The following is a 26840-nucleotide window of genomic DNA, read 5'->3' on the forward strand; positions in this document are numbered from 1 at the left end:
ATTTGGGATTTACACATAACTAATTATCTGCCTGAATCCAAAAATCATCTATGCCATGTACAAATGATTTGGGGTATAAAAGTTATAGAAGTAAATGTTGGGAAAGAATCCAGCCAGGCCTCAGTTTTGGATAGAGTAGAAGTATTGTATCTGGATACAGTGGAAGTCGCTTTGGCTCTGATCCTGCAGTGTACTTAAATCAGGGGGAAATATCTCAGGCCTTAAAAAGAAACCTATGAAATCTATTTTTTTCCCTATAATTATCTAAGGGGGGTTTGCACGATGAGGAGATGTTTTTATTATGTATCACAGTCACAGTTTTGTCTTTGGTACAGTTTTCTGCACTGCCTAGAGGTGATTCTTTCATGGCAGCTTGATTTTTGACCTTTCAGCATGCATACATACCAGGCTTCCACATTTTTTTCCCCATGACCAGATGAGTGAGAAGCTTTGCAACAGCGCCCTCAGCTTTTTCACGGAATCACAGAATGGTTCCAGTTGGAAGGGATTTTAAAGACCATCTAGTTTTCAGGTGTTACCCTTACATGTGATGAATTAATGTACTTTGTTAATGTACTTTTTCTACATGTGTTTGCCAGAACATGTTTTTTCATATCCTCCTCCAATCTCGCTGGTCATTTGCTAAGTCTTCAGCAAGATGTGCTTAGCAACTTCATTGCTAACTTGCACCTGCTGTAAACACTGTTCTGCTGGCAAGCTGAAATGGCCAGTGAGAATCACAAACATTGTGGTTGGTGTGGAAGCCACGGGCTGCAGGGACACGTGCATAGATCCCAGTCCTGGGGAGGTGCAGCCAGGATTGTGGAACTGCTCTGATCCTTATGGGCTCTGGGGTGTCATGGGCTGCCCCTCTCACACACCCCAGTGCAGCTCCCGTGTCATCGCTGCTCTGAGTTTCTCCAGCTCCTAGAAAAAAAAAAAAAAAATCTGATTAATTGAACTTGTTGATTATTTGCCTGTGCAAAACACACAGCTTATTTAACCAGCTCTATTTTCACAAAATCAATTAGGTTGGAAAAGACCTGAGATTATCGAGTCCAACCCGTGACCGCACACGAACCTGTCAACCAGATCAGGGCACTGAGTGCCACACCCAGTTTTTTTCCTAAACACTTCTAGGGACGGTTACTCCAGCAACCTCCCTGGGCAGTTCATTCCAAAGTCTAAACACCCTTTCCGTGAAGAAATTGCTCTGCCTAATGTCCAACCTAAATCTCCCCTGGCGCAGCTGGGAGACTGTAAGTCATAGTCATAGTAAGACTGTGTCCTCTCGTCCTGTCTCTGGTTGCGGGGGAGAAGAGGCTGACCCCCACCTGGCTACTCCCTCCTTTCAGGGAATTGCACAGAGTGATAACGTCACTCTTCAAGATTTTAAACCTCTCCCCGTTAGGAAATTCCGAGGTTCTCAGTTACCTTCCCTAGCAGTGCCACCAAGTGACGGGCCGGGGCAGGAGGCCGTGTTCCCCACGGCCGTGTGACGGCTTGGGGCGCTCCTCAGGCTCCGGGCACAGCGCCCAGCTGAGCGCTGCCAGCCCGCCTTCCTCACGGCACAGTGGAAAAACGGAGCATTAAAACCAAAAAATAACGATGTTTATTAAGAGCGAGTCCCGGCAGGGCCCGCCCGCTCTGCCGGGCCCGCCCGACGACTAACGGTGTCCTGCCCCAACCTCCGCCCCGGGGAGCGGCCGCGCTGCCACGGGGACACGGGCGGTGCCACCCGGGGATCCCGGCGGAGCGAGGGCTACCAGCTGCGGGCGGCCCTGACCCCGCTCCGTGCGCGGCGAGCCGCGAGTGGCCGGTGCGGCAGGACCGTGTGGCTGAGGCAGGTGCGGCCCCGCGGTGACGGCCTCGGCGAGCACCATGCTGCCCACCCGGTAAGGCGCGTCCTGCGGCGCTGGTGGGGAATGGCGGCCGGGAGAGATGGTGCTCCCGGCGGGTCTGGGCCGGGGCCTGGGCAGGGAGGCCGTGCCCGACCCTCGCTCCGTGGCCGGGCCACGCTCCGCCATGAGGGGCTCGGGGCGCGGCCAGGGCGGGGCACCCCGAAACTTGAACAGCGCCGCGGGCAGCGCGGGTTCGGGCGCGGCGCCTGGGCCGGGCTGGGGCAGCGGCAGCGGCCGTGGCCGTGACGGGCCCTGCGGGCTGCGGCTGTGCCGGGAGCGCGTTTGCTGGCCCTGCCGTGACACACTGAGCCCAAGGGTTGCCGCTGTACCAGGAGGCGTTTGCTGACCCTGCCGTGACACACCGAGCCCAGGGGCTGCAGCACTCACAGAGGCGTGTCACATCGCCGTCCATGTCATTCCTGTGTTCCTGTGCATACGGGACTCTGCTGCCTTCGGAGGTTTTTTTTGTGGTTTTTTTTTTTTTTTTTTTTTTTTTTTTTTTTTTTTTTTTTTTTTTTTTTGTATGTGTGTGTTTATGTTCCCGTTTACTCTTTTAAGTCCTCCATGAGGACTTAACATCTGCAGGCAGTGAAGGCTTGTGTGTACATAATGCACATGTGTAGATAGTGTAGATATACATGAAGGGCAGAGAGAGAGATGTGTGAATGGCCTTGCTTTTGTGTTGGTGCCTGAGGACCTGCCACCTTTCCTTTCTTGAGGTGGAACCTCAGTCCCAAGGGAAGAAAGTTAAAGGACCAGCAATCCATATTCCTTGTCAGGATGATGCTGTGAACTCTCACAAGGGGATTTACACAGCCTCTGTGTGTTTTTGTGTTAGCACAGTTATTCTTGCCTAGAGGAGTAGTGCTGGCTAGTTATCTTGTAGAACACTTAGTGAATTGTGGGTGGATTACATTCTCTCAAGGGTTTCACGGTTGTTCCTTCTTCCTTAATGGCTAAGAGGTTTATATCCTGCACTTTAGGCTTTTTGGGTTTCTGCAGCACTAAGCCATGGAGAAGAAAACCAGGCTTAGCTGGATGGGACTGCTTGTGAGACCTTGTGAAATCCTTTTTGGTATATTCCTCCTTCCACTTCTATGCACACCAGCTAAGTGCAGGAGAAGTATATGGTTAGTGGCGTGGATGATTTCCTAGAGGCACATGGACCCCATCTGCATTAAGATGCTACTGGGTAGAAGCTGGTGTTGAGTCTAAGCTGGTTGTCTTGGGCATCTGAATAGTCAGTGAGGAGAACAATTACTGCCAGGGAAGCATTCTTCATTCTTGTTTTTAGATAACAAAAGGTGTCAGTTGGAATTTCAACTGTCTTGGTACTGTTGCACCAATAGTATCTAGTTTTGAAAATCAAGCTGAAGATAAGGACTGCTGTTTCTGAAGTCACCAGAATAATTCCTAAATTAAATCCCAAATTATTTTAATGGGATTATTTTTAATGACACTAAATTCTTCTGCTCTGCCTATAGGTTGTGCATCATGAGGAAGCTTCCTTCTGTTCTGGCTAGGACAATCACTTCTGGGACCCGTGCCTCCCCAGGGCTTCCTGACATGTCTGAAGGTAAGGCAGATGGCTGTGCTCTGGAAGATTTAATGATGTTACTGAGGAGTTTATTTTTCCAGGTGGTGTCCCTGCATGTATTAGTATGGTTTGGTTAATGAACATGCCCTTGTCTGTTAGCTCATAGTAGTGGTGTTCAGGAAGAAGCAGACAATCACTGGGTGTTTGCAGGTGGATGGCACAAATATCCATGATCATTGAAACTGCAGATTTTAGAAGCTCCTCTGGTTCTTCAGCTTTGGCAGAGCTTGGTTCTTTTCTGGCAGCATAACTGCTGCTCTGCTTGGGTCTTGTAGAAAGCCCATGTAGTGCAGATAGGTACAATGAGACTGAAGAGAATGGCCGTGAAATGGAGAACTGAGTGGAAAAAATGCCTTACAGAACTTTTAATCTGTCAATGCTGCCAATTTCACAAACTTGTAGAAATCTTTTAATCGGATCAGCAGCATTGCCTCGTGAAATTGCTCTTGTCAATAGAGCTTTATATTGAAAGGTTGTTTCAGTGCTCTAATAGTGATAAACCATAATGCTCCCATTTCAGAAGCTTTTAAAAAGGTTTTCTTGCATTCCAATCCCTTGTACTTTGAAAAGGGCAGGAGGAAAAAGGCTGGAGCCACTTACAAGTAATTCCTTCATGGAGTTCTGCTAATTTCTGAGATCTTTTTTCCTTTGTTTTCTAAACAGAAGACACCAACAGTTACTGGTTATCCAATAAAAGAGAAAATGAGGGTTATTTGTTGTTAGAGAACTTATTTTCATTGTTGGTAATAAATGGCAATTTAGGAGGTTAAAGGAGTGAAGCAAGGGTACATGATGTTGCATACTTGCAGCTTGCCCTGAGTCTTTATTTGAAGATTTGGAAATGATGCCATCTAGAAGGCCAGTAAAAACAGTGAAACAGTGTTTTTTATCTGGTACTCCAAGGGGTGCTAATATTTTGTGGACTACAATAACTAAACATTTGAGATTCTGTTACAAAATTGTTCAGATTCAAAGTTTTGCTGATATGTAAGCTATTCTACTGTTATGTAAACTATACCTTCAATTTGGTATCCATGCTTTCACAAAACACCAAATACTTTTTCTTACTAGTTTTTCACATGCTTCCTTTTCATAATTTTGGGTTCCCATTGTGAATGCCCTCACTTCTTCCATGGCTCTCCCAAAGGCTACACAAAGCAAGACTTTGGAATTTTCCTCTGAAAAAAACTGTCATCCCATTTCCTGAAAAATGCTACAGATAGTCTTTCCAAAGTTAATGCTGTTTGTCAACAGTACATGGTAGCCCTGAGTTTGAAGAACTGTTTGGGATTACACTGCAAGCAGATGCCACACAGAGTCAGTGGACAGGGAACTGCAAGGCTGGCTTGAAAGGAAAGGACAAACTGACTGTAAATCAGGCAAGCATAGATTGCCTGCAGTTACTAAAGTTAAGGAACATCTGCCTAAACAGAACAGAAGCAGGTAGAATAATCAGGTAACTCCTTAGTAGATGTAAATTGCATTGTTTCTTTTCATTGTTAATCTAACCTGTGTTTTGTGCTCTACAGGACAGTCCCCCATTCATGTGAATAATGGTGTGTTGTGGTAATTTGTACAAATTAAACTATTTGCTATAACACTAAACTTACTCAGCTACTGTCTTTCCTTACTTTAGCACTGATGAAAAATGAGGTGCTATTATTCTTCTCTGTTGCCTTGCTTAAAGCCCCTTTGCCTTTGGTGAATGGTCCTGGTCTTAATTGTGGCAGTGTTGCACTAAATCTCTGTCAGCACACTCTGCACTGCTGGATAAAACGTTTCTAAGAGGCTTGTGGGATACAAAATCTCTCACAGGCAGCAGCTCCTGCAGTACTTGGCTTCATTTTAGACATTTGAATCTGCATCCAGATTGAGCCTCAGTGCAGAGCAAGCTCTGTACCAAAGCTGGTGTTCTTCCTGAACCTGGATGCAGCTGGGGAGGCATCAGCTCGAGGGGCATGGATCTCCCTGCTAGAGATGAATGCAGTGTCTTGTCCAGCTGCCCTCCTCGTGTCCTTTTCCACAGCACAGTGCAAATAAACCCAGGCCCTCCTGCTGTGGCATTGGTGATCCACTGATGCCACTTTAGGAGGTACTGTGCAATATGTTATGTGAGCATGATGGAGAGGTCCCATTTGCTGTAACTGTTTTACACTCTTGAGACATTTGCCAGATAAAAAAAGAAATAGCTTATACATTTTTGTACTTAATTTTTTAACTTAAATTTCTGTTGTTACTTACTTAAATTTCTAATATCTAGAAGAGCAGGATAGTCTTCCCAGGAGGGAAAAAAGGAAAAAGTTGAAACCCATGTACTTATGAACCGTAAAATGGACTAGATTTGGCTTGACAACATTTAGAAATGCTTTACATTTTGTCCCTTTTAATGCTAAGATAAAAATTTTAATGTGTTCTCAGCCTGGAAAATATTTATTTTTATGCCTAAAACTGAAATCAGATGTATTAAATGGGACTAACAGCTTATATTAATTTTTGCAGGTTTGGACCCGAGATTTTTTTTCAGAGCTTTTTACCTCTTTAGAGATGAAAAAGAAGATTAATGTAGTTTAAACAAAGAGAAAGTGCTGTTTATTGTCTGTCCATCCCAGCACAGTCTGCACACTGTTGAAAAATTGAGGTTTTGTGTTCTAGAAGCTGTAACAGTGTTTCTGCTAACACTGTATTGATCAAATGCATGCCATGGCAGCTTCACAGGTGGAGTATGAGTAACAAGAAAGTAATGCCTATTCTGTAAGCAAGCCTGCTGCTGCTTAAGGAAAAAGGAATCAGACCTTCCCTGTTTCCAAAAGAAATCAACTCTCAAGATTTTCAATCAGGTTTTTCCTTGAAATTTTGTATTGTTCTTAGAATTAGTAGTAGAAGTCTTCTAATTTCAAAACATGTTTTTGGCCTAATTTTCTAAAGAAATGAGTTCTAAGCAATCTATTTTTTTGTCTTTGTCTGCCTATCTTCTTGTCTTCCTCATCTTCCAGAACATTTTGTTGATGTCAGCCAAAACAGATGAGCCAGCAGTCTCAAAGAGAAACATATTTCCACAAATTTTGTGAAAATTGGCTTCCAAATCAGAGATCTGTTAGGATGCCAGAGCTGGTGCTGGGGTCAGGCGTGGATGCTGGTGTTTGCTGGCTGTTGGTGAGTCACTGCATCCATGTGCTGGCTGCAGGCATTGCCTTGCCTGCCTCTGGCTCAGGCTGGTGCTTCTCTGGCAGGCAGGCAGAGCAGAAACAGGCTGGGAGTGCAGGGCCTGGGGCTGAGGGTGCTGCAGGGAAGGGAGCTTGGGGGTACAGCAGCAGTGGTGGCGTGAGGGGACTTGGGCAGAAGCTGAAGTGACTGAGCAGGAGGGGAGCAGAGCTGAGTGGATCTGGCTGAGAGAGTGGAATGTCATTTAAATCCTAGGAATTCAGCTGGGCTCCTCCAGGGTTTATAGGCCAGCTGGCTGATCACTCTGAATACTCTGATCACGCATTTAGTTTGAAAAATGCCAAGCCTGATAAAGAGTCAGCTTGTGACTCACCAGCAGCCTCTTTCAATTTCACCATGAAATTCTGGATATTTTTTGGTTGCTCTTCCTTGATGTGTCCCTAACATTTGAACCCCCTGGTATAAAAGATCTTTGTATATAAGCAAGGGATCTCTTCTATACAATTCTCATCTTCTCTTCTGAGCTTGGGAATTGTTGCTGCTTGTTTTCAGATGTTTCCAAATAGCCAACATTCACCAGCCATGGAGTAGTTTAGTAAATTTGATGGGACCTTAGCACACCTAATAATCTCATCTGAGAAAGAGTAGAGAAGATGCTTATGTACATTATTCTTGACATTTAGGAAAAACTTGTGCAGAACTACTGTTAACTCTGAGAGTGCAAACAGGGCCAGAATAAGTTGTACAGGCCTGTCTTCAGTGTTTTAACACTGTGTTCTTTCAGATTGCTAAAAATTTGGGCTATGAAACCTTGCTGGCAAGAACCAGTCTGCTGATACTGCCTGCCTTCGTGGGTGGGATTATTTAATTGGTATTCTCCTGATTCCATTTCCCAGCTGCACTGTTCCCTTTTATGTTCTTCTATGACTTTCTGATTTGTGTTATCTCCACAGTTTGTGTTTAGGCTTAATATTTTCACATCAAAATTCCCCAATCTAATCTTGATCCATGCTGTCTTTCAGCTGTTAATTAGCACTGGAGGTGCCTGATTGCACTAACAAACACTCTTTGTTGCCTATATGCAATAAGCTATGGCATCATGTTACTCAGCCCACTCCTGTGATATGCCTACTAACAGCAGCAGTGAATTTGGCCAAACTTTCATTTCTGGGCTGCTATTTGCATGAATTTGCTTAATTTTCCTCTTCTGGGATGAGGATTGTGCCTTTAACACCAGGCAACCTCATGTTTATCACTTGCAGAACTAAGCATGATTTGCTTTGATTTCTTTTTTTTCCAGTGCGGAGCAAATTGAGGGATATAGTGGGAGCATCTACCAACTGGAGGTACAGTGTGCATTCCATGTATTTTACTTCATTTGTGATACCAAGGTGGAGCTCAGGGTTGTGGTAGTGGGAGTTAGCCATAGTTACTTGTTGTCAGGGGAAGTAAAAGATCCCACTAAAAGGAAATTGAAACAAAGCTTCTGAATTGATACTTTGTGGATCACAAATTTCTAAGATTTCTCTGGTAGAAACAAAATATCTGATCTTGGTGCTTACGAGGTTGTCCTACTAGCCTTGAGTCCAGTGGGAGTTAGGAGCTGTGGAGTCTGGCTGTCAATGCTGGCTTGTGGTACCTCCTGAGTTATCTCTGGGTAGATTGCCTACATGGTGGATTTCTCCTGCACTGCATTCAGAGGTAGCTGAGCTTGTTCACTGTGTACCAGGCTGCATTCTGAATGGCACCTGTGTCTCTTTGGAAAATTGTCAGCTTGGGATCTGGGTTTCTTTAATCAGGAGCATCTTGAGCATTTCCTTTGTCTGCTCTAATTTAATTTTTGATTAATTTACATATACTTTAAGTAATTGCTGATTTGGCTATATTCAAGTTACTTTCCTCCTCCTCCATTACATTGAAAAAGCCAGAATTGACTGAAACCCTCTGCTGTTACAGTCTGGAAAAGTCAATTTAGCAGTCTGGAGGAAAAACACATTGCAGTTTGGTTGGTCCCATGTGTTTTGTTAATTTTGGCTGTGTTTGCTGAGCTCTTTTTTCCCACTTTTTGCAGTGATAGGGAAACGAAGAAAGGTGTGCCTGGGTGAAGTGTCTGATGTGTCCCAGCCTTCTGACTCAGTTTATCTAAACACAGCTTCAGTCATTCTAATAAAATTGCCTGAATCTGGGAACCTGATTTTGCTTAGTAAGAGTAGTATCTAAGCATGAGGGGGCTTGAACTTTTCATCAAGTCAGCTAGAAAGGGCCCTAGAAATTGTTTATGGAAAAGCCTTTCCCACATCCCTGAATGGCTGAGGAGGAATGATGCTATATGGAAATGCCATTTGAGAATCAAGATTTTAGATGGCTCTGGTCAAGTCTGATCTTCCATCTGTTTTGTTTCACACACTGCTCCCATCCTGGAGGGAGAGCAGACTGAGGTCAGGATCACCACAGCAGTGTTTTTCTTAGACAGGTACTTCTCTCATGCTGTACAAAATACAGCAGAAATGGTTTGCAGATTAATGAGTCCTTTAGCTGCCATGAAGAAGTAAAGCCAGGGAGACCACAGATGGCAGTGCTTGAGAGTGACAGGTTAAATACAGAGAGGGTTGGTGGACATGGATTGTGTAGCCTGAGAGAGCCCACTTGAAAAATAGAGTGACAAAGAGTTGATACATGTGGGGACTGAACAGCTGGGAATTTAACTGAGTTAGGGACAGAATGATTAAAGAGGACAAGTCTGAGGAACAGCCTGAGAGGGGTTCTGAAAAGAGAGCTGGGGAAGGACTGATGTACACATATCTGAAATGCTGGGAGAGAGGATGTTGAAGGAACATCTTTAACCATTGATTTTGCTAAAAGGAGACTTTGGTTTGTGATTTCTCTTGTAAAGGCCAGTGGCATTTTTTATTTGTTATGAAAAAGAAGTATCTTGCTTATGTATTTATTCTGTTTTTGTACTTGTAGTTAAAACTATTAGTCTGTTCATTGTTAAATGTAGTCTAGATGGAATTGTGGCTATTTCAGAAATATATAAACATTCCTCAGAATGTTTAGGGGAGGTGCTAGTTAATATTTAGATGAATTATTGTTACTGTATGAGTAGTACTGCAGTGTGTAACAGTATTTGTTGACAAATGTTATTGCTTTGAGCCTAATACTTCTGCATATTGAAGAACACATTCTCAGGTGGAAGTCAAGAATTCTGCTGCTGACCTCAGAGGAGCCAGGATGGAGCTGGTGAAAACAGAATATAGTTAAATTTTTATTGATAGGTTTCTTTATGTTTGTAGACAAATTTCTGATTTACTTTCTGATTAATTTCTTTTAAGCCTTTCACTGAAAGAACTTGAAAAACGCTTTTAAGCCTTTCACTGAAAGAACTTGAAAAGCACTTTCTGAAAAAGCATTAGGATGCATCATCTTGGACCTTGCATCTTTCTTTAGTCACCCAGTAATATTCCATTTCTGTTTAGTGGCATAACTTTAAACATTAACCCTCTGCAGGAGGCTGTTATCTTTCTGTTTCCTGTAAACTGCATGGTAATCATGTTTCCCAGATGAAGTAAACCACATCTCATGTTTAAGACAAACAAACAAATGAAACTAACTGAAGTTTTCTGCTTGACTTTTACTCTCTTTGATCATGGATTATTTGCATTTCCCTGAAGCTTATTAATCAGAAAAGAGGTAATATAAATATGTTGAAGCTTGACTTTCTGAAGTAATACTCAGTCAAGTAAGCCTTCACTTTAAGTGGCTAATACCCAGAATTCATCCAAAGTCAAAACATAAGACAAAATTTCTTTTTGGTGAAAAGGTTTTCTGTTGTTCTCTTTATTTCTTCTTCTTTTCTTTTTTTAATTGGTTTTATTAAACACGATGTCACTGAAATCTCAGCAATGCAGCAAGCACAACTTGAAGGAATGGCACGCATCCAGAAATTTACCATTAAGTTTGGTTGCTTAGTGTTTTATGCATTCTCTTGCTCTATGAAATGGATCCATATTTTTGCTTACTGCTTGGCTTTATGCAACCAGAACTGTTGCATGTTTAACCTTTAGGTTTTTAATAGATGGATATTGATTCTAGGGATGTTGTGAAATACTTGCTTTATTCGGTCAGGTTGCACTTTTAAGGGAAGGGAGCTTTGGAACAGGTAAGAGAGCATGTTGGGCAAGACTGTTACATCTTGTAGATACCTGTGCAAGGAATCAGTGTGGTGGATTGGAAGTGACAGTAAGCTGGTCTCTTCTCCACTGGGAGAGTTGCAGCCCCTCTGACTTGGTGGTGCTGGAAAAGCAAATCTGAAGTAATTGTTCACCTTTTCGGTGTTGTTTTTTTCTGTAACTTTCTGTAATTTTAAGATGTCTGTGTAGGAAGAGAGAAAGAAAAGTAGGTTAGTTTTCTTTGTCTTTTAGCTTGCTCTTAGAACTGATGCTGCAAAGGATCAGTTTTTAGAAATGAATTCACCTATGAATGATGGCAAGTCTTAGCAGATTGGTTCACTTGTCATTAGTGCTAGCCAACACTGTGCATCTACTTTACTTCTTGAGAGAGATTGTAAATTGATGGTCAGTCCTTTAAAATTGGCAATGTGGAAGATGTGTGGTACTGTAGCTCTGAAAGACAAGAATATTCTCAAAACCTCATAGTTTAAATAATGTGTGATCTGTTCTTTTCAAGGGGAATGATTTTGGTAGCATTCAGAATTAGATGCATTTAGTTCATCTCATTAGTGTGAAGTGTGCACTTGCCACTTGTACACAAACTATTTAAAAGATTTCTGTAGTAGTCTTGCTTAACATCTCTCATTTTGTGCATTTCACTTTCTTTTCAAGGCACGCTCACTGTGTCTTGCTATATCTACTATTTGGTTTTAACTTTGATCATCATTGATGTGACATCTTTTAGTTAGGGTTTCAGTTCTCTTGTTGTACTTCAGAATAAAGGTTTTTTTCTTACCAGGGATCATGTGCAAGCCATGCAAGAAAGAAAAGCTCTCCATACTTTACTGGCAAAACGGCAGGAAGATCTCCCTCCTAGGAGAATGAAGGATAGCTACTTGGAAGTTATTCTGCCTCTAGGAAGTCAGCCTGAAATAAGAGAAAAATACCTGAATGTATACAACAGTGTAAGGTAACAAAGCAACCATGTCACACCTACAGGAACCTGTTAACTTCTGTTTGCCATGTGTGTAATTATTTAATTGTCAACCTCCTATATTGCAGGTTTGGAAGGATACTTGAAGATCTTGACAGTTTAGGAGGTATGTACCTATGCCCTTGTAAAGGCTGCACAAAGTGAGTTTGGTTACTGCTGAACACGTTTGTGTGACACAGTAGGGCCTTGGAAGGAAATCCATAATTCTGCCATCTCAGAAGGAAGGAAAAAAAGAAGACACTGGTACTGAAAGAGAAGGAAGGATGATAAAGAATAGATGGATGCAAAATTGTTCAGCTTCCTGCCTCTGGTACTGAAAGAGAAGGAAGGATGATAAAAAATAGATGGATGCAAAATTGTTTGACTTCCTGCCTCTGTTAGATTTTTAAAGGACCAGCTACAAAAATAATTTACTGAAAAGTGGTCCTAAATGATGAATTTGCATTTTCAGTGTGAACTCAGAGAAAATTTGCAGAGTGCATTTTGAAAATGAAAACTTGTGATTTTTTTTTTAATTGTAAAAAAAATCTCAACCAAAATTGCCACAAACACCAACAATTAATGAGATGCAAATATCTTTATATTCCTCTTTAGGAGAAGAGAGTATAATCCTGAAAGCATGTAATGTATCCATTGAGAACAAATGAAAAACAATTGGTGTATGTTCTGGGGTTCTGCAAATTGTTGTTAAGGGTAAAACCAACTCAGTTATTTAATGAGTTAGCATTCTTTTTTTTTTTTTTTTCCTCCTTTTTATTTATTTGTGGTCTTGAAAAGTTCACCATCTTTTTCTTTTGTGTAATAAGTGTGAGGTTGTTAATAGAACTGGGAGATACTTTTTCTTAAAACATCACCTGGTGACTTCCTCCTTCATCCTACTTCCATAGCTGGTTGGGAACTTTTTGATGGAGGTTTTTGACAAAGAATGAAGTACTTATTAAGGAGAAGTTTTGAATAGAACATCTTTTTTTCTGTTCCTTCTGAGAGTCCAGATGGACAAAATTGAGGAAGGCAGAGAAAGAAATGAATGAATGAATAAATGCATGTACATTGTTAGATAAGATGAGCCTGTTTTTCATTCTGTGCCTTGTTTAATTTCCCCAGAATTCTGTGAAGATCTAATTTTTTTCCTGTGACAGCACAGAATGTCTTTACTTTGTTTACAGTCATCCTGGGCTTCAGTCAGTCAGTTCCACCGGGGATGTATTGTTTTGGGTCCATCAAGATTCTGTCCCAGTTAAACAATATTCAGGGTGGTCATATTGATAGAATAAGTTGTTAGGCTTAACAGGTTTTAGAATTGTGACTTCAGTAAGCATAGGGAAAAAAAATCTTAGATTACTGGGAAGGATGGAGATCTTCCAGATCACAGAATATTCTGGTTGGAAGGGCCCCACAGGGATCATTAAGTCCAACTCTGAAGTGTATGGTCCATATGGGGATTCCTTCTCTCTTATCTCACTAAGTACACAACAGATACTTTTGATAATGAAGATCTGTATTGAGTGAAAATTACATGAACACTAGGAAAAAACCATATTTGCAGCCTTGAATTGCTCCAAGGAGTCTGTTTACTTGGATGTGCTCTTATGAGCAAAGCTAATTAGTTTAAATAGTGGTTTGGCTAGTAGTAATTGCCATGTGATAAATACCTCTGACTATGGTTTTGTGCCTGTAAGGCACAGTTTATTTAATCTCCACCTCTTTAAAAGAATCAGTATTTAAAAAGTCCTCAGATAGCATGTATCCTTGGACAGCCTTCATGAAATCAAAATAGAAGCTAGGAGAGTCTGAGATAGGGAGCTGCAGAGGTAGAGCAAAGAGATTGTGTGGGATTGGAAGTCAAGTGATGAGCTGGTTTAAAATGCTTAGTTAAATTTATCTTTGTAGTAAGTAAATGTGCATAAAACTGAGATAGCTGCTGCTGTTTTCTTTATAGCAATCCCATGTGTTACATACATGAAGATGTGGAAGCTCTGCTCTCCTATAGTAGGATACTTTAGTTTATGTTTTCTAATGCTTTGCGAAGATGACTTTGATGTGCTCCACTTAAGTTTTTGCTAAAGAGCTGGCTCCATTTTTGATCTCTTCACAGTTCTTATCTGCTACACTCACACCAAGCAGGAAAGGCAGCAAAGGTCTCCTTTGTCCATAGTTACAGCTCTGGTGGATAAAATCAGTAAGTGGCAATTTAGTAAATACAATAGTTTCATCTGCTTGTCTTACTCTTTCATCAGCTACTGCCTTCCCATGGTTGTTATTGAGGATACCTTTTTCACTCCTGTTTAGTTTGCTTCATCTTGTTTTAGCTTTGAAGTTTTCTGGCTTTTGTTGACAAGAGGTGGGAAGAGGCTTCTGTAGATGCTTTTCAGCATTTCATGTCATTTCCCTTCAAACTGCAACTTACATGGTTCCTGAGGTTTTGTGTTTAGTTTTTTTTTGGTGTGCAGATTCTTAGCTTCATTATTGAACAGTGTTTGTTCTGGTGAGCTGGACCTTGCTTGTGTTGCCTGTTCTGCTGAACACTCCCTTTGGTCTGCTGTCCTCCTCTGCCTACTCCTGTTCTGGCTTCTAAAGTCAGCAGAGGCAGAAACTGCAGACAAGCAGTGTGGACCCTTGTAACAACTGTCTTTTCTGGGCTGTATTTGTGTTTGTTGCCACTTTCAGGTCATATAAAGGTCCTAGGAAATCTGGTCTGTCTAGTATTAATTGTGAGTGATCTGTCTCCAGTAACCCCTAATGTTTGTCTTGTAGATTTGTGCCAGAAGATTATACGTCCAGACTGTGACATCAAATTCACAGGCAATGTTTCTTGGGTTGGGAAGACCTCCATGGAAGTGAGGATGCACATGCTGCAGGTTGGTTCCTGTCACTTCTCTCCATCTTACAACAGGCATGAGGTGCTCCAGGGGGAATTTACAGGAGCATAAAGTGACAGGACAAGGGGGGATGGCTTCAGACTGAGAGAATGGGCTTAGATGAGATAGTGGGAAGAAATTATTTACTGTGAGGACAGTGAGGTACTGGAACAGGTTGCCCAGAGAAGTAGAGATGCCCCACACTGGAAGCGTTCAAGGCTGGGTTGCATGGGGCTTTGAGCCACCTGATCTCGGAAGGTGCCTCTGCCCAGGGGGACTGGAACAGGATGTCTTTAGGGCTCCTTCAAACTCAAATCATTCTGTGATTCTATGATAATTCAGGTAAACAGGTACATTTTAAAAATTCAATTGTTCTCCTTAAGTAGTCTCTGATGTAGAAGCTAATGTTACACCTTTTTGTTCTGAACTGCTTACAGTGCTGGAATTAGTGGCAATTAGTGGTATATATTAAAAAAAAGCTATGGCATTTCTCAGAGTAAAGGTTAAGTGGGTCCTTTTACAATGACTGTGTTGATTTCCTCTCCTCCCTGCTCAAAGTTTTTAAGAAGCATTCTCTGGTAAATGTTTACATTGCAGAATTCCCGAAATTAAAGTTTTAATTGTTTTCTTATCTTTGTCTGATTGTGAGAGGTGTTGGAAGGAATGACAGAATGTGAAAGCAAGCAGAATTAACAGTATGATTGAATAGTTTATGTCAACTAAATAGCTTGCTAAGCACATTTCCAATTGTAGAGTTCAGTAATGTATTTTCCCTGTCTCTTTTAGCAACATGATGGGGATTACAGCCCTGTGTTAGATGCAACCTTTGTCATGGTGGCCCGCGACCCAGAGAACAAACGGTAACTTGTAGGATGGGAAAAGTTTCCTGACTTGTGCTGAAAATGGCAAACATGGCTGCTTGCTCTGTATGTGTAGAAGCCTTGTAATGTAGGTGGTAAATAAACCACATAGCTGATGCTTTCTGCTGGTAAGTGTTAACTTTGCTGTGTAAAACTTCAGACTTTAGCAGTCGTGATACCAGGAGTTGCCGGTAGTCTTGGGATTTGACCCTTTTTTTAAACCAGATTTTTCTGTGTTTGAGTGACTGGTCTGAATGAACACAGAAGTGAATGCTAGAAAACCACCTGCATTCTAGTAGTTGTTTGAATTAATGATTGAGTTTCAGTGGTTAAATAGTCTTTGAGTGATTAATACCATTAATTCCCCAATAGACACTTAATAGGTGTCATCAGAATAATTCAGTTTAAAACTTGCCTGTGTAACTAAAATGAAACTGTTAAGTATCCCCACAGAACATAAAAGACCCAGACATTTATTTTGTTGTTTTTCTGGTTTTACTTTCCCTATAATTCCTTAGCTATTAGATTAAAAGGCTTCTCAGTTGCCCTTTAGGTTTATGACTCCAGCATGAGAAAAATTGGCTGTAATTCTTACCTCTATCCTATATAGCCTGCCCAAGTAATAAACATTTCTCTGTTTCTAATTAGCTTAAATAATTGCTTGTATTTGACAAAGATGTGTTTAATGGAGGGGTTTTACTTGATATAATTATGTGATCCTGATAACATTAGAAGTAGTTTCTAGGTTTTTTTCTTCAGATTTGAAGGAAAAAATCTAGAAACAGTGAATATGCTATACATTAAGAAAACAAATTATATTATGGTTCCTATTTTAAAGACTAACATTTCAAAATAATGACATCAAACCTGATGTAATTACACAGTAGCAGATTGACTGAGGACAAGCCTACATGGACTTGTGCAGATAGATGCAAAGCTCCTTGGCTGTTGTACAGCTAAGCCACAAGCCAGCTGTGTTGTGGAAGCATTCTGTCCATATAAGGAGGGTGTTTATGTGAGATCAAAACCCTTCAGAGAGGTACATGATATGTCACTTTGGCTGTAGCCCCACAGAAACAGTGTTGTGTGGCTTTGGGAATCTTCATCTCAGCAGCTTGGGGCTTGGCCAGGAGAGCTGATGTGTGCTGAGCTGAGGGAAAATGAGCTTTGTGATGGAGAAGGAGCTGGTGGATGTCCAAAATCCAGAGGTTTAGCAAACCAGGAAAAATCAGTTTGTTGTAAGAAAAAAGCACCTCTCTGCCTCTTGTTGCCAGCCCAAGTAAAGGCTGGGGGTAGAGGTGAATTGTTCAGCAGATCTCTGTGTGTGTGTGCATGTAGGTATAAATGTTGAAAGTCATTTATATAAATGTTGAAAGTTAAAATATAATAATTAGAAACTATGGGGAAGAACAGTTCTTGAAAATAAGTGTTTGTCTTTACTTGTGCAAATAATTAAATGTTATATAATTAGGTTAATGTAAACTTATTTTTGCAGTAGAATAAACATAGAAATGTTGTGCTCAAGGCATGTCATAATCTTTGATAAGGGGTACACGTGGTAAACAGCTTTTGGCTGTTGATAAGGCTGTCAGGGGAGCATGTAGATTATAAAAACACTTGCTGGCTACAGCACTGTGCTTCTTCTATTCCAGGAGGAATGTACCAGTCTACTTTTGGTTTAGATTATCCTAGATCATGTTTAATTTGCTGAGTTTCTGAACAGCTTTATTCTTAAACAATTTTCATTATAATTTATGAGTACAATTTTAGCTTCTTAAGAGGCATAGATGTGTCACTTTGTCTTTCCTGATTGCACTAGGTAGTGGTTGGATCATTTAACTGCCTCTTCAGAGTTAAAGCTAATGGCATATTGTGTTGGCAGCCATATTTATTTTTATCATATAACCTGAAGTATGTAATTACATCTTGTACTGTGTATGTAAGCAGAAATGGAAGACTGTTACAATGTATTTATGGGACAAATTCTTGTAAAATTTGTAACTTAAAAAGACCTTCCTGTCCCTAGGCCAGCATTTGTTAATCCACTCATTCCTGAGAGCCCTGAGGAGGAAGAAATCTTCAAGCAAGGGGAATGTATGTGGTATTTCCTGGTAGTATGCACATCTGCCTCAGTTTCAACTTAATAGCTAGGAGGAAGCAAAGTTCAGGAGTTCTGCTACTTAGAAATGTTCCAAATTTGTTTAAAATCAGATTTTTGTTCTGTCTCATTTGTGTCAGTAGAGTAAGAGAGTTGAAAAGCCTGCTACCACATGCTTGGAGACTCTTTGCCTAAACTGACAGACACTCCTGATGTGCTCTGCACACCCTCTGAACTTCTCCCTTGGCAAGATGCTCCCCCTGCTTTGGATCTGAGTGCAGCCCAGGGGCTCCTAATACTCTGGCCAGCTGATTCCCCCATGGTGGGCCTGCAGGACATCACAGCTCCTCACCTGTCTGGCCCCCCATGTTCCTTTTGGAAAGAAACTCAGGGAAAAAAAAGGGAGAGCAGGGGAAGGAGTATGTAGCTCCATCCTCATTTCTTTCAAGCTGGGGTTTTAAGTGGAGAATTAGAAAAACACTGAAGACTGAATAAACTGGACAGAAAATCTTATAAGCTAAAATTTCAATCACTGCAGCCTATGGTAATGAGTTCTGTCATAAACTTTCATTTTGTACCATTGGCAAAACCTGAAGCTGATTGTTCTGTAGGGTTTCTTGTTAAATATGTTCTGTACTTTGAGGGCAATACTCAAGTTTTCTGTAGGAACAGAGTGTGGGTGTCATAAAATATGTGTAGAAGTTCTTCATCACATTGGTGAGGTGCTAGTGAACTTCTGCTTTATTTTTATTTCACTGCAGTCAAAATTCTCTTTGGAGCCAAATTTCTTTTTGGATCTATAGGACCATGAAGTTACAGCTTTTAAGGGGAAAAGGAAAAATAAATGGAAAGATGGTTGATTTCAGGTTAAAATCTTCAGAGCCATTATTTGTTTTTCTCTTTGACCTTTAATTCTATGGTTTTTGGTTTTTTTTAAATATTCAGTGAACAAGTTGAAGAGGATTGAATTCAGCACTGCTTCCTTGCTGAAAATGGCTCCCACTGCAGAAGAAAGAAACATTGTGCATGACATATTCCTTAACACACTGGACACAAGGCAAGAAAGGGAGGGGTGAAGGAGAACTGACATCTTGTGAAAGACAAAATTGCCTTTTGAGTGGGCATTCATAAAAGAGTAGTCTGGATTAAATGCACATTTAAATTTTGTGGCAGTTTATTTGAAATGCAGGTACAGACTTTAATATGACATCTGCAGCTCTTAGAGCAGTCTTCTGTTGTTCTAAACAAGCTGTTAGGAATAATTTTGAGGAAAAATGTTAATATGTTTAGGCAGATAAGAGAATTGAATGGTTTTGCACTCATGACTTGCACAATCAGTTTTCTGATATCTAATTAAAAAAAAGTGTGAGGGCAGGAACTGGTCACCTTTTAACCAAATAACCTTGCAATGTGTTTTAAATACAGTGCCTGACAACATTATTTGAGGGAGTTGCTAGCATGCTTTTCTTATACTTGAGATTGGTGTGAAGTAATCTGATGCCAACAGTGATAGAACAATGTTTAGTTACATTAGTGCAGTGTTGTATTTACAATAATTTATCATTTCTTTAACTTATTAGCCTATACAATTGTTATTTTAGAGCTGTTTACCAAAGGCAGACCTGCTTTCTCTTAAAATTAGTGGTTGTACTTCTGTCTGGGTTTGAAAACTTCAAAAACTATCTGTGTGTTTGATGTTGAATTATTCCATTAACTCACTGTGTGCTTTTATTTCCTATTATGACTTAAAAAACAGAGCAAGGCTTTTCTGACAAAGAGTGCACTTTGTGGTTGTGATTCATCTTTTCTTTCATGTACCTTTCTCAAGCCTCTTCATTCACATAAACTTGCACATTAGCAGAAGTTTTTGAAAGATCAGGAGCATAAGTTTATTGCAGTAACAAACCAAAGGACAGCTTTAGATAAGGCTTTGAGGTCAGTTGGAACTGTGTTTAGTGATACCATTCCTGTTTTGGGTTTATTTAGGTGTTCTATATTTTTGTGGCTTTTTTTAGTATGTGTCTGCATTTGCTATTTCTGCTTTTTTGGCATGCTGAATTCTGCTAATTCTGTGGACTGTAAAGTTTATTGTCTCTTCCAAAGGACAGTGAGTTTCCGGAGTCGTAAATTACCACCCAATTCAGTGTGGATGGAAGATGCCAAACTAAAAGGCCTGCAGATTTGCCATCCTGAGGTATTTTGAAAAGTATTAATGCATTACAGAAAGTTACTTATGAAGTAACTTTGGGAGAGAATTTTTACAGGGACACAGTGAAAGAACAAGGAGTAATGGCTTTAAACTGAAAGAGGAGAGGTTCAGAATAGGTATCAGGAAGAAATTTTTACTGTAATTGTGGTAAGGCTCTGGAACAGGTTGCCCAGAGAATTTGTGGATGCCCCATCTCTGGAAATGTTCAGAGCCAGACTGGGTGGGGCTCTGAGCAACCTGGTCTAGTGCAAGGTGTCCCTGCTTATGGCAAGGAGGTTGGAACTAGATGTCTTTAAGGTCCCTTCCAACCCACACCATTCTATGACTATGAATTTTTGCCTAAAATTAATCAAACCATTATTTTATTTGGCTTCTGCAGTCTTTGAAATTTAGAGCCTAGTTTCTTTTGCCAGTTTTTTGTTGTTTGTTTGGATTACCACTGCAAAATGGATGATTTTTTAATAACCTTGTTTTCTTACCAGACTGTTCATTCTGTGTACAGAAATTCCTTTGCAAAGTGTTTGCAAGAACTTTGGCCTTTGGTTGCTGATACAATTTTGAATTGTTATCTTATGCTGTCAAATTAGTCAGATGAGCTCCTATTAAGTAAAGTTGCCTTGGGCATTTTGAATTTTGCATACATATTTCAGTAGTGCTTTTTATATATTCAGGTGTTGGGAGTTCTGTTAAATACTGTGAACTGAAGTGCAGACTTCAACACAAGGCTTTGAAAAGCATTTGGTATTTGTTTCTTTGTGCAGGAACGGAACATCTTCAATAGGATCTTTGGGGGTTTTCTCATGAGAAAGGCATTTGAACTGGGATGGGCAACTGCTTGCAGCTATGGGTGAGTTGTGGACCTGCAATATTTATATAATCCAGAGCATTTTGCTCATACACAGAGGTTGGGAACCCAAGCTAACCAACCTAATGACAATCTGAGCTGAAAAAACTTAGGTGTCTGGTGGAATTGTGCACTATTAGAGTGCAGTGCTGCTTTACTTGGAGCATCTATCATATCTACAAAGAGATTGGCATCTTTCTTCTTGGAGCTTGGGTTTTAAGCATTACTTATCAAGATAAAAAATACATCAATTTTCTGTTTTCTTTTATCTTACCAAGCTATTGAGATAGACTTTATAACCATATAACATATTTATTCTATTAAATAAATATTACATCTTTGCATTCAGTAGACAAGAGGAGTGGGTTCTAAACTTCTTCTGTTAACTGCTTGAGCTTAGGAAGTGTGACTGAAGTCATCACCCAGCAAAGGTCTATATAAGTTTAATGGGGTATGCAAAGCCTGATATCAAGTTAAGTGGTTTGTGTCAGTGCTTGAAAAACTTATGCCTGAGCAATGATGGCTTGAAGATTGTCCAGCAAGTATAAGTCATAAGATACACTAATGGTGCAGTAATGTATCCTTAGAAAGTGTGGACTTCATTGGTGTGAGAGATTTCCTCCAGTGATGACATAACTCCTTACACTTCCTGTAACCTCTCTTAAGAAGAGATTTATTCTCTAGTAACCTTCATTAAAATGCTGACAAGTAGATACTTTAAATTTTTGCAAACATCCCTTTTATTCTTGAGAAGAAATTTCTCTTTTGTTTCCTCAGGGGTTCCAGACCCTTTATTGTATCTGTTGATGATATCATGTTTCAGAAGCCAGTAGAAGTTGGATCCTTATTACTGCTTTCTGGACAGGTAGGAGTTTATTTCCTTTTGAAAAGGAGTAGACCTTGTCTTTGCTGTCACCAGTGTTACTCACTGATAATACACAATTTATTATGAGAGTGTGTGACTTTTCTTGTTAAATGATGTAATGAAATCTGTTACAGTTTTCAGCACTGGTGATAAATTACAATCTCTAACTCTTGTTTTAACTGTGTAGGTCTGTTACACAGAAAAAAACTACATCCAAATTCGAGTACACAGTGAAGTTTACAATGCAAATACCAAGGAGCACCATACTACCAATATTTTCCATTTTACATTTATATCAGAAAATGAGGTCCCACAAGTTGTACCTAAGACATATGGAGGCAAGTATCCCATTGATATGTTGTCATCTTTATTCTGTAGAAAAGATGACTTTGTTTCTCTTGGAACACTGGTTATTTTAATAGATGAACTAGTGGCATTTAAATAATTCAACAGGATTTCATGGCAAACCACATAGATTTTATGCTTTGAAGACAGTGTGGATTACTTCTTCCTTTTGCCAGGAAATCCTGTTTAGTTGTAGTTGCCCAGTATTGATACTAAGGTACTAATGTGGTTCTCTCTGTTCTCCCCTTTATTTCAGAGTCCATGTTGTATTTAGATGGGAAGCGCCACTTTACTGCAGTCATGAAAGAAATCTGACAGGCACTGGGTGCTGCAGCAGCAGGGCAGCAGCATGCTGCCTTGGCAAGAGCTGTCACTAGAGGTGGCTAATGGACAGGTGCTTGTAATACTCAAAAAAACCCCAACAACCACCCAAAACCAAACCAACCAAACCCAAACTCCACACCAAAACCTGCCTTTTCAGTACTCTTCATGTATTTGCATATATCTGGATTTTTTATTCTTTACCACTAGAATTTGTTGAAATATTTTACATGCAAATGATAGGAAAAGAGGCTGAAAAGATGCAGTCTTAGGCTTTGGATAGACTCTCTTTGTCTGCTTTGAGAGATCTCATTGCAATCTTGGCTGTCTTGTCACCATCTGCTGCCTTTCCCTTAGTAGCTCTCCTTTGTGTTTCCCTGATAAGGGGGGGAAGTTCTGTCAGATAAAGGTGTGCAATAAGTAGATACACACAGGTGAAGCAATTTGACCTCCATTCTTGTGTAAATTAGGTTAAGGATCATAATTCTTTTTTGATCAAGGACACATCTAAGCAGCAACAGAGGGGCAGAAGTCAGTAGTGTGTGCACAATGGAAAGCAGGTGTTTCCCATCACTGGGGATTTTACAAGTTATTGCAGCTTCTGTTTGGATGGTTTTCATGTTCCCTTGGGAGGAAACTGATTTTTGCAATGAAATGAAGTGGCTAGATGGTATTTTCTGGCACTCTGTTTGTGTCCTTGCCAACCTCTTCTAATTTTTTTGTTTGTTTGTTTTAATATATAACTGTGAGTTCCTTAGTGAATTATTTCTCATGGCTTGGAGACTAGAGGTCTGACTGGTGGGACTGGGAAATGGCATTGTAGAACAGAACATTTTTGTTTGTTAAGGACTGGGAACAAAAAAGATAAAATGCTGCCCAAATGGTAATGGTGGTGTTTGGTGCTGCAGTTAGGGCTCCTGAGAATCTGTGTTGAGCAGCTCCCAGGTCAGCTGCTGAATGATGAGATCTTTATCCCACTGAAGAGTGGTACAGCTAGAGGACAGTCTCCTCCTTAGCTGGATTATTTATCTCTTCCCTTGGACTGAAGTGCAGTGTTGTGGTGTGTTGCAATGTCCGGTTTTAAACTTCCGGGGCCCTTCCCATGTGTACCTATCCCTTCTCCCTTCCCCCTCACCCCTTGCTGAGTGTGCCCTGTCAATCAGGCTAACATACCAGCAAGGCGTCGTGTGATTCGTCGATTTCAAAGGATGCTCCTCAGGCCTGGGGGTCATTGGCCTGTCTAAGTGTCATCCTCCCTTGAGACCCTGCCCCCTTCACCTGGTTGGTAACTCACCTGTCCCCTCCCCTTCCCCTGTCCCCGAGCTTATAAAGTTAATGAGACCATGCGGCCGGTATTCTGTTAGCAGCAGTGGCCCAGTGCAGACCTCTGTACTCTTGGAATAAACATCTGGCTACCTTCTAGCAGAATCCATTCCCTTTCTCTCTACCATCGCCAGAAGCTCTCCCCTGAGGTAAACGGAGTCCTGTCTTGTGCCCCGCTGCACTCTGCCGCCAGCCAAGGTATCTCTGGGGTAAAACACCGCAGTGCTGCCTCTGGCCCAGCAGCGAAGGTCAGAATTGGCCTAGGCACCATCTAACTGGTTATATTGGGATACATATTCCAATAGTGCAGTATGAATATTGCACAGCTCTAAAAGTTGTCCAGTTTACCTGTGAAGGACAGAGAACTTCCCCAATACAGAGGGGACACCATGGTGGTCATATCTATGGCAAGTACATAACAGGAACAGAGTACTTGGTACTGAAGTGTTTGTGATGTAATGGAGAAAGTTTAATAATATCCAATTTCTGGCACTTAAAGCCCAATTTCTTGAAATCAGGAAACTCAGTGGATGGGAGGCGTCGACTTTTAGCAGTATGTCACAAGCATGAAACTGGTTTTCTGTACCTTCTCATCAAGATTGATCAGGACACCCAAAGAGGAGTTGGACTCAGGGGTTAAACAGAAATGTCATGTCTTAAAATACACAAGAATGGATTCTGGCTTCCCTGTGAGGTTTAAAATGTTTTGAAAAGAGGATGCAGCAAGTAGTGATTATGTCAATCAGCACAGATGCATGAACCACATTGATAAAATTAAGTAGCACGTTGAGCTTTTCTTTCTGAGTAAGAAAGCCTGACACAGTCACAATTAGGAGCATTTCCTTTGGTGCTAGGATGGCATGAAGTTCATGAGCTCTAGCAGCTCTTTGCTATTCCTGTGAGGAATTGTTAATTGAGCATTGTAATAATCAGCATGTTACACATCAGCCTTTCCTTTTTGAGATTCAGCTGCTGCATTGAGTAAGTTAGATTGCTTTCCAGAGTAGGTACAGGGGTGTGGCCTGATCCAAAACAGATTCTTACATTGTTCTGATGGTAAACTCTTGGTTCTTTCCATAGAGTTTCTCTCTTTAGCCACACTCCAGTGCTAACCCAGCTCTATGACATTAAAATCTTTAATGGTTATGATGCTGTCAGATAAATTGTATTTGCTGGGTTTTACCTTTTTCAAACTGACTCTATTAGACTGACCACATGAATAAAGAACTGAAATAGTATTTCATCTTCTTCCCCCTTGTTGCAGGGATCAATGTTAACTGTTAAAAAATAGATCCTTCCATTTCCTGCCTTCCTATTTATTTCAGAACTATGTTCTACTCCTGAGTACCTGCAGGTTTTTATCACTGACCCAGTGATCCTACCTGGATCACTTTTTTATAACACACATAAATTAAGGGGATACAAATTCATCCTCCACTGACTTTTCAGCTGCATTTAAAGATAAATTTATCATAATTTCTAAATTCAGCCTTTGGGAAGGGGTTGGAGAGAAGGAGAGGTAATAGAGTATGGAGGAAGGTGTGACATCAGAACCTCTGGATGCAGTGAAGAAAATGAATGCCACAAATGAAGATGTGTAGAAGAATTGATATGTTCTCAAAGTTCATGATAACTTAATCACATACCACAATGACAGTAGTTTCAGAATGTATATGAAGCCATACAGAAAATATGTGTATGTGTGCATATGCACATATGTAAAAGATAAATGCTTTGTGTTTATTGCTATATATATGTACTCATGTATTTTTTACCCTGAGATGGTGACTCCAAGCTGTCACCCTCTCTGGTATCTTTGTTCAAGGGTATGCATGCTGCTTTGTGCCTTTGTGTGTATGGGAGAAAAACGTTCTCTGATCTCACATTTAGAATTAAAATATTTCAACATAGTAATTCATGTTGGGTTTATGTTGCAACTTTTATCCAGCCTGTAGGTGACTAACCATTACCACAGAAGCCTAAAGAAACTGCTAGAAAATATTTTTATTTATAGTAAGCTTAACTATATAATTAATTGACTATGGCTCAGTAGCAGGAAGCAAATGTCTGTGCCCATTGTTTCTCGGAATACAGTGAGGAGGAGCAGGATTGCCTCCCCTTACCCTTTCACTTAATAGTGATATAAAAGGAGATTTCTGTGGGACTGGCTGAACTCAGTGCCCAAAGGAGTGCCTTGTTTCAAATGTTTTTATTTTTCTGTGGTTAAAAAAGTACTAAAATCACTCAAACTTCATGTAACAGCATCTGGTAGCCCTTTTTCAAATAGGGACCATTCCTGTCAGATTTTGCAGCCATGTCACATTGTACAGCACTCTGGAAAGAAGTTTGCAGGAACTGGTGCAATGTGGGCCACAGAGCAACAGTTTTAGTTCAGAAACCTGCTCTAAACTCTGCATGCTCAATTGGTTTTACTGCACATTCAGTCCAGCCTTTGGTGACACTGGTTTGATCGCTGATCCTGCTCTGAATGCATTCCTAACTAGGCATGGGAGAGATCATTTCTGCATGGGCTAGGCACAAGCCAACAGGAAAATAAAAGGGTAAATACTCAGCTTTCATGAAAGAGAAACTGGGGACTCCTTTTGTGGAAGATGTAGTTGGATGACCAGAGCTGCACAGAAAATACACTGGAGCACTTCTCTGCCAGCAGAGATCCTCAGTCCTGCAGGGCTCCTGTCCATGAGGCTGGAGGCACTGCTGGGCATTGGCAGGTTGGAAAATACCTGTAAGATAAACATTGAGTCCCACTGTAAACCTAATACCAGTACAGGCTCCCAGCAATGTGGTGGTTATTTTTTGGATATACTTGAGTTTGCAGAGGGAGAGGTTTCTGTGGGCAAGGGATGGGCATAACCTAGGACAGTTGCAGAGGGCTACATCAGCAAATAACATCAAAAATCTGTACCATTATTATTATCTGAATTGATGCTTCTTCAATACTTCTGGAAGTGATATCCAGGTCTCAGCTAGATCCACCCTGCTTGGAGAGGTGGCTTTCATCTGCAGACCTCACCACCATACATAGCTTAACAGCTGAGGGGGCAGTAGAAGGGTGTGGGATGTTTGCCCAAAATAGCAGAGGAAGTTGAAGACTATGTCTCATTATTAGTCATTACTTGCCTTGCAGGAGCATTTTTTGCTTTTTCTGTAGAAGACAAGCTCACAATGGCATCTGCATTTTATGTACTTCCAAGAGAGGTCCCTGAATATATCCTGGGGTTTGGGAAAGCAGAGATGTATGAAAATTAAGTTTTGCACTATTTGAAACATCAC

The 26840-nt window shown here is 40.8% G+C and overlaps 1 protein-coding gene across 4 annotated transcripts; it reads left to right on the forward strand.

Annotated features, from left to right (window-relative positions):
• Positions 1-1484: 1484 nt before the first annotated feature.
• Positions 1485-22360, forward strand: ACOT9 (acyl-CoA thioesterase 9). 4 transcript variants are annotated; one of them, XM_064707195.1, is made up of 16 exons: positions 1485-1895; positions 3386-3477; positions 5028-5054; positions 7961-8006; positions 11629-11799; positions 11892-11929; positions 13919-14002; positions 14578-14681; positions 15468-15541; positions 17568-17635; positions 18585-18696; positions 19743-19833; positions 20610-20695; positions 21470-21557; positions 21745-21895; positions 22159-22360. In XM_064707195.1, exons 1-16 carry the CDS (start codon positions 1882-1884, stop codon positions 22215-22217), a joined length of 1305 nt encoding a protein of 434 aa, XP_064563265.1. In that variant the 5' UTR covers positions 1485-1881; the 3' UTR covers positions 22218-22360. The 4 variants fall into 4 exon arrangements, with proteins under 4 accessions (XP_064563265.1, XP_064563271.1, XP_064563277.1 ...); XM_064707201.1 differs by lacking the exon at positions 5028-5054; XM_064707207.1 differs by lacking the exons at positions 1485-1895; positions 5028-5054 and adding an exon at positions 6492-6651.
• The last annotated feature ends 4480 nt before the right edge of the window (positions 22361-26840 follow it).

Source organism: Zonotrichia leucophrys, chromosome 1, assembly GCF_028769735.1.
Source record: "Zonotrichia leucophrys gambelii isolate GWCS_2022_RI chromosome 1, RI_Zleu_2.0, whole genome shotgun sequence".
Classification (NCBI taxonomy): Eukaryota; Metazoa; Chordata; class Aves; order Passeriformes; family Passerellidae; genus Zonotrichia; species Zonotrichia leucophrys.